Source organism: Cryptotermes secundus, unplaced genomic scaffold (genome assembly GCF_002891405.2).
Source record: "Cryptotermes secundus unplaced genomic scaffold, Csec_1.0 C38813020, whole genome shotgun sequence".
Classification (NCBI taxonomy): Eukaryota; Metazoa; Arthropoda; class Insecta; order Blattodea; family Kalotermitidae; genus Cryptotermes; species Cryptotermes secundus.
This window is the reverse complement of record NW_019772125.1, coordinates 1-7,894: the sequence shown is the minus strand read 5'-3', so window position 1 is coordinate 7,894 and position 7,894 is coordinate 1. Positions and strand designations below refer to the sequence as shown.

The 7,894-nt window shown below is 44.9% G+C and overlaps 1 protein-coding gene across 1 annotated transcript; it reads right to left on the bottom strand.

The window, feature by feature from the left end:
* Positions 1-45: 45 nt before the first annotated feature.
* LOC111875203 lies at positions 46-7,881 on the bottom strand. The gene is made up of 7 exons (XM_023871265.2): positions 7,547-7,881; positions 5,447-5,577; positions 4,771-4,992; positions 3,877-4,114; positions 3,039-3,366; positions 1,899-2,120; positions 46-1,820 (listed from the first exon to the last, which is right to left on the bottom strand). The coding sequence occupies exons 1-7, from the start codon at positions 7,575-7,577 to the stop codon at positions 1,715-1,717; spliced, it is 1,278 nt and encodes a 425-aa protein (XP_023727033.1). The 5' UTR covers positions 7,578-7,881; the 3' UTR covers positions 46-1,714.
* Between the last annotated feature and the right edge of the window lie 13 nt (positions 7,882-7,894).

Sequence of the window (7,894 nt, the reverse complement as noted above, 5' to 3'; positions counted from 1 at the left end):
CAAATATCTGAACTGTGCCACATTTTCGAAACATCTGTTTTCTATTTTATGTCATGATTTTGCCCTGCATTTTGGTGTTCAAGTAAATAATATCTGTAAAAAGTATAATTTAATATCTCCACTATGAAAACGAGGTAACTGTATTAAGTAGAAAGAAGGCAATTGGATCAAAAATAGTTTGAGAAGATAAGATATAAGAATAAGTGAAACATTACAGTTATTTAGGATGTGATGTCTGCTTTGACAATGATCACACAAACAATGAGAAAGCAAAGCACCAAAGGTTATGTGGAACAATAAAATGTATGTTTAATGAGGAAATTAAGAAAATTAAGATTTTTATGAAGTCTCTGTAGTCCCTGTTCTATTGTGATTTGGAGTCATGGATTTTTGAGGAGCAGAAGATTAAATTAAGATTACATCAGCACAAATTAAACCCCTATACTCTATGAAGGGATGTACAAGGGAGGACAGAATACCAAATCAATAATTTAGAAAATAGTTACAGATATCTGCAATCCAGGCTAAAAGAACAGCATATAAACATTTCTGGAAGTTGGATCAAATGAATCCTGACTGTCTACCAGGACAAATTCTGGATATACCAGCCAAGATGGAAAAAAGATATAAGCAGACCTGAGAAGGGATGGAGCTGCAGTTCAGAGTTCTTCTGCCTAATTCTGGAATGCAGAGGAGGAGGAGGAGGAGGAGAAGAAGAAGAAGAAGAAGACGAGGAAGAAAACTGCAGTGAATACTCAATAAGGACAGCTCAACTAGTCACTGGACTGAAGCTGGAATCAAGGACTTCCTGAACACAAAACAGGAGTGCTAGCTGTCACACCATAACTTTCAGTTGTAAAAGAGATCGTGGGAAGTCAGAAATATTGAAGGGGACTCTTTATTCATGCTTTTATAGTGAAATTTTGGAGGATACTTCAAAGCGTTTCAGTTTATGTCTTATACCATCTTTGAAGTTTCCTGCAATATCACTGCAGTATCTTCCCATTTCTTCAGTGATTTCTGGACTAACGCCAGTCAATCATTTGTAGGATCGATACAACATGGACTGTGATTCTAAGAAGAAGATTGTAGAATTTTACTATAAATATATTTTTGTCTCCTGCTATGTGTCACATCTAATGCATTCTCAAGTAGGCAATCAGCATCTCATTGTTGTGATGAGCACATATAAAATGGAGACATTGCATCATGTATTCTCAACTTCTCTACAATGGGAGGCTAGGTGAAAAATCAGTAAGCTCAAACAATCACGTATTTTCTGCATAAATTACTTCTGCTTCATGCCTGGGAGACATTCAGTTCAGATCTTGCTCAACAGACCAATTTCCTAATTTTTCTCAGTCCCTCTGGGTTGGGTCACAAGAATGCCCTTGTAACCACTCCCCTACTTGGCACACTATGTGACACACACTGACAAGCATGAAACAGATGTTACATAACCTACACAGCTATCAATGCTTGACAGTAGCTTGTGCCACCATTGAGCCAGCATCCTACAAGAGAAGCTAGTAGGTTACTCATAAGATTGCCCTTGCAACCGATCCCTTACTTGGCACACTGTGTGACACACACTGATGAGCATGAAACAGATGTTACATAACCTACACAGCTGGCAATGCTTGACAGTAGCTTATGCCACCATTGGGCCAGAATCCTACAACAAAAAGTATTAAGTTACTCAGCATGAGGACACTCAGGTGCTTACATTGCTCAGGGTGGCAACACTGCTCCATGAAACTGCGCTGCTGGGAGTCGCACCGAGATGCTGGCGTTGGCTCCTCACATCCTCTCTCACCACGCTGCACAACACAAACATTCTGTTATTGCCATGGGGTGGTGGGTTCAAGTCCTGGAGAGACAAGGACAACATGGTGTACCTGTGACTCTGGGGTTCTTGTGGTGTTCGTGTTGGTGTTGGTGCCTTCTGGGTCGCCTTGTCAGGGGAGAAGGTTGTGGATCGGCGCAGGGGGGCAGGGGAATCTCGGGGGGTGCAGGGCAGCGAGGCCAATGGTGGTCCTACATCTGATGGCTGATCTACAGTCAACTGTTGCTCCTGGTGGTGAGCTGTGGTACTACTGTCTCCTACCACCTCATACTCCCTACGGCATACACCACAGTTGATTGTCTGTTAAGTAATGAACTGAACATAAATGCATGACTCCATGTAGCAGGGACAAACATGGAACTATACCAATCACTGATTCGTCATAGCAAGGAGTCTCAGGTTCAATGCTGTCATGTAAATCTGACTCTTTAACAGGTGTTCTAAACACAAACTTGAGTCACATAAACCATTCTAACATCAAACACAAATCCATAGTGCCCAGCCTGAGGTCATGAATTAATCCATGGCAATCATTACGTTTCCAAACATGAATTCATAGAGACCACTAAAAGGTAAAAAAAATGAATCCATAGCAAATACTGGGAGGTGAAACATAATGTAAATCCACAGCAATCATTGTGAGGTCACACAATTACAGCAAAACTGTAAAGTTGGACATAAAGCTATGTGGAAGCCTGTTTATGCTGCTTGCTGCACCAAAAGGAAGTATGCTATTCTGTTAGGGCCACTTGATAGCATAGTTGGTTGAAACACTATGCTACAAGCCAGAAGGTCGTGGGTTTGATTCTGCATGAGGTCACTGGATTTTTAAATTTACCTACTCCTTCCAGCCACACTGTGGCCCTGGGATTGACTCAGCCTCTAACAGATATAATTACCAGGAATCTTCCTGGGGAGTAAAAGGTGGTTGGCATTTAAGGCTGACAACCTCACCACCATCTGTGAGTCGACTGTATAGAAAATATGGGAGCCTTGACATCTCACAACCCTATGGGCCTCTATGTCCTGTTACAGGCACAGCTTTACCTCTATCATCCATTCTTTTAAATTTTATGCAATGTTTAGAGCTGTGTGTTTGCAGCTTATAAAATTTACATGCAAGGATCTGTCACTTGCAGAAGGGAGCTGACAACTGTGGTTCTCTGTCACTGCACTGAAATGTAGAACTCACGGCTCCGAGTCGAGACCCTCATCCCGTTCTTCCTCATCACAAAGCCTGGTGTGAACGGTGGCACAACCTGGCCGCAGCCTCTTGATGCTGATGACCTCACTCAGAAGAGTGGAGCATGATGGGGCAGAACCAAGTTCGCTGTCCCGCGACATCGCCAGCTGATACTTCTGGTACCGGAACAGTGACTGAGCAGCCAGCAGTGCTGACACCAACAGCACAACTGCCACGAAAACTGCAGCCAGTAAGTGCACCATGGACAGCGCGGGACTGTTTGCAGAGAGCACAGCCACTTCTTCCAGGGACAAGGTCATGTTCCTGGGCAGAGGGGCTGCAAGAGCAGGAACACTGAGGATAAATTCAGGGTTAAAGCAGCCTAATGCAGATCGCAGTAAGGAGAAAGTCAAGCTACTTAGCCCTCTTACAACGTCTTCATTACAAAAACTGCTCCTTCAGTTTAAAGACCTAAATAACAGATGTTCAGTTCCTACCTCACAGGAAAATAGGCTATGGTCACTTCCTCCTCTACCTATCGACATCAGAACAAAATACAAATCCATTCAGATGATATGATCTTCCTCAACCAGTAGGTCTTCTGCCTCGTTTCTGGTTGAGTGTCTAGTTCAAATCTCGGCTGGGACACCAGCTTTCCTAACTAATGTGCTTTGTGATTTTCATCAGGTTATACATGAGATGCCACATATCACTTCCCTCCTCCTCCTTTCCAACATATCATCCAGTAATCATCACACCATTCACACTATACAGTGTGAGCTATAGACAGCAGCTCTAAACTGAGATGTGAGTCTATTCTGGGATCTATAGAGTTCAGCTGCATTACCTGTCTGCTCAGCAAGTGCAAGGAAGCTGCCAAGACAGGCAGGGACCACGTCATCTGAGAAGAAATCAAGGAGCAAGTAGTTGGAAGTGGACGTGAAGGCATGGGACGTCACACGCCCCGACAGATAAGCCACCAGGGTGGCTGCCAGGGAGTCACCATCCCGCACCTTGAGCCACTGCCTTCCACATGGCAGCCGCAAATGCACAACGGTCAGCCGGATCACTGATCCTGCATCTGCCTATGATAAGAATCACATTACTGTGACCACACAAGAGTCACTTACTGTGCAGATGCAAAAATATTGAACCTGATACTTCAGAGGAGTAGCTGAAATGATATTCACCCACAAAAGAGCATTCAGTAACATCTTTTTTGTTTGTGACAGGTGTAGAGGAATATAACTTTATAGGTTCACCCAATAATTGTCTATTTTGAGAGACATGTGGGATTGTATTAAACAGTATAATATTAAATAGTAGGGGTCATTTTGTCGAAAAAGAAGCAGAGATTTTGAAGCAAACAGCTCCTTTCAATACCATTCACTGTGGATGGGCATAACATCACAGGATGTAATGAATGACTGTACAAGATGGTGTAATCTTTTTGTTGATTTGTAGATGGAAATCTTTTAATGTAAGATTTAAATTTGCCCTGTGATTCCAGAGACCTGACTTTCAAGTTATACAACACAGATAGAACTGAAAGTGAAATGAATTTCAGCCTGAAATGATAAAATATGAGCAGAATTCATATTTCTCTAAGAGGAAGTATATTCATCAATTTTGAGTTTACATGCCATGAGCTTGATGCCCGTACTGTCTAGATATGGCTGATGAAATGATCTGCATATATTTGTTTGTGTGCAGGTGTAGGAAGCCATATCAGGAGACTTACCTGAATAAGCCAGAACGTCCTGCCAGGACAGCTGGCTGTTGATGTGGCAAGAATGCGTCTTGGCTTGGCAACACTGAGATGGACAACACAGCCACAGCGGCATCCTGGGCCCACCTCGGCCACGACTCCCGGATGGTCAACAGGCAATGAAGATGAGGGTGAGAGGAGACAGCCCCAGGACTCAGTTCCATCTCTGCAGGATTCTGACTGTAGGGATGGTCCCTGAAACAGTTCCCGCACCTCTGTAACTGTTAGGGCATGAATTATATTCCCATCTTGCACTGAACTCTTTAGAGAGGGAGAGAAAACGAACACGGGGTTTGTCCACATTGTAATGATTTGTAATTTAAAGAAATCCTGACATTTGTGATCAACGTTTCGCCTCCATCTTCAGGATCAAAGAGTAAGCAAAGCAAGAAACCAGAAAGAAGCAGGTGTCACCATTTCTTCTGACCTACACAGTGTCATCATGAAAACTCACAGACACAATGTCCAGATGGCGAAGAGCCTGTAACTATGAGCGAAATATCTCATAGGTAGCACAGAAACTGTGAAGTCTAGAACAGTACATTCAAGAAATTATGCTGCATTGAGATTTTCCTCCTTGCTCTTAGGCACCGGTATATTTGCAACCAAAATTCTATTCTCTATATGTCTATCCCATCTTTCCACTCACCTCACAGAACCTGGCGCCGTACCTGGGAGCCGGCGAGTCGCACAATCGGAACCTGCTTCGTGTGCCGCCCCCACAAGAAGAAGTGCAGTGTGTCCAGGGGCTCCAGGCACCCCATCCCCCAGTGTCTGACTCTACGAGAGACCAACGCAACGGAATGGAGTGGGTATCAGAAGAGGAGGAGATAAAGAAATAAAGAAAAGACAACAGAATATTAAAAAGGAAAAGTACGAAGAATATTAGACATGCCTTTCCAGGGCCCCATACTTTTATTCAGCTTTTATCCTTCTGTAATTTAGTTTAGCTGCGAACCAAAGGATATGGGTTCAATTACCGGCAGGATGAAGACACTTCTCTCTTCTCACCTCAATGGTCTGACCAGCTGTCAGGTTTGCCCCGCCTCCTCTCCCATGGGTGGCAAGAGTTCTTGTCCTGGGGGTTAAGCTGACCACTGACCCTTTCTTGTGGGCTACTTAGACTACATTGCATCAAATGGCAGGTTGGCCGATGAACTGGAAAGGAACTGGAAAGAAGCCTACAATCTCGGTACATAAATAACGTGACTGAGAAAAAACACTCAAATTCTCACTCGGGATAATCGGTGTCCCAAGCGAGATTCAAACATAGCACCGCTCAAATACAAGTCTAGAGCGTTACTTTTAGACCACCCTGCTCGGTACCAGTCACAACCATCCAGTGCTGATATCAAGAATGATTTCAGGTATGCCTCCATTCCCCCATACGTCTTCTGGGCGTGGTGCTTAATTAAGCACAGTTTACTTTAGTGTGTATACAGATATGGATAAAGAGACGCCACCCCGTCAGGCTCCAGAACCGGTTGCAATTTCAGTAATGAATTCTCAAAACTCGACAAACTCACACTGAAACATGTTCTAATCTCTCAATTAGAGTTGCTTTACTGCGCCGCAATAAAACAGCGGTTCATTACAACTGGCCTCGTGGGGCCGCTGTAAATGCAGGAAGGAAGGGCGCGTCCTCACGTAGTCCCTATTATTACGTCATCAAGATATGTGGGCGCCAGTCGGGCACATGTCCACCTTGTGGCGGGAACGGCAGTGACAGTGAATAGGCTGAGTTAGAGACCAGGGTTCGATTGACGTAGTGGAAGTCATTACCTCCTGAAGACCAAAGCTGGTATACGAGTATACTACATTTGGCTACTTCCGGTATTGACACGGCGGCGGGAAATTCAGACGTACTTAAACAACAAATTTCTTCCGTCAGGTTGCCTACACCAAGTGTGACGTATCCTCGTCTGTACAGTGGATGGACTTCAATATATTAGAGTAGGTCACGACCATTTATTTTCCAATTCATTATTCACAGCCATCTTCCCATGAACTGCTGCATAATAACTGAAAACTAGAAAGGGTGTCCTGGCGGTAATGCTCTAGATTGTGTACGGGAGGCTCTAAATTCCAATCTCGGCCGAGGTTTTCCCAGTCTTCCCTAGTCTCTGGGGGGAAAATGCGGGAATGTACCTCGATTAGGCCATTACAGCTTCCTATCAGATCCCTTACAATTCATCAAATATCCTACCGTTTGACACTATGCAGTCGTTAAATAAAACGGAGGGAGCTCGACGTTTCGGAGGAGTACATCATCTTCAGGGTGAAAGAGTAAGCCAAGCTAGAAGCCAGTTGAGCTTTGTTGCCTGCTTCTGCTGGTGTGTTCCTTGGCTCTCTTGTCGACCCGGAAGGCAGAGGCAATGTGTTCCTCCGAAACGTAGCGTTCCCTCCAAACTACACGACATTACAAACCGTAAGCCCGCGCTCTTGTTGTGTGTATGTATGCACAGGTTCACTTGCAGCGCTGAATCAGTTTGTATTATACAGAGTGGTTAGGGATTTGAATCCTGGATAAAGTGAAATGGCAAGATGTATAGATAACCAGTGACTTCACCAGGAGAGGGCAGAGAGCACAGCGGTTGTCCAACAAAAATGTTTACAAATCAATGCTCATAGAAATGTGAATTTTTAAGTGCTCTGTACACAGTGTGCTTCTTTCAGGAATTTGTGTTTTTCCTGCCCTTTCAATGTTGTAGTCAGTTTTGTGGTGCATGTGTTCAAGAGAAACCCGTACCTTGCACGGGCATGGTGGGCACACAATCCATCCGCACGTCCGTCACGGCGCCCGTTACAGCCTGGTTCACGTATACGAAGCAGTACTCGATGTAGCGCTCCGAGAAGTAGTCGCAGTCGAACCGGAGGCTGTGGGCCCCGGGGGGAACACGCTGCTCCGCTACGTAGTGCAGTGACGTGGGGGGCGCCAGGGACGCAACGTCGGCCCGCAGCTTGGCAAACAGTCGCACGCGATCCACGCGTGGCTCACATGCAGGATACTGGAACAGCACAGCCACGCCCCCGTCCAGAGAGTCGCAAGGCAAGATGCTCCGCGCATGCACGTTGAACACGAACCTGTCGCTCACTG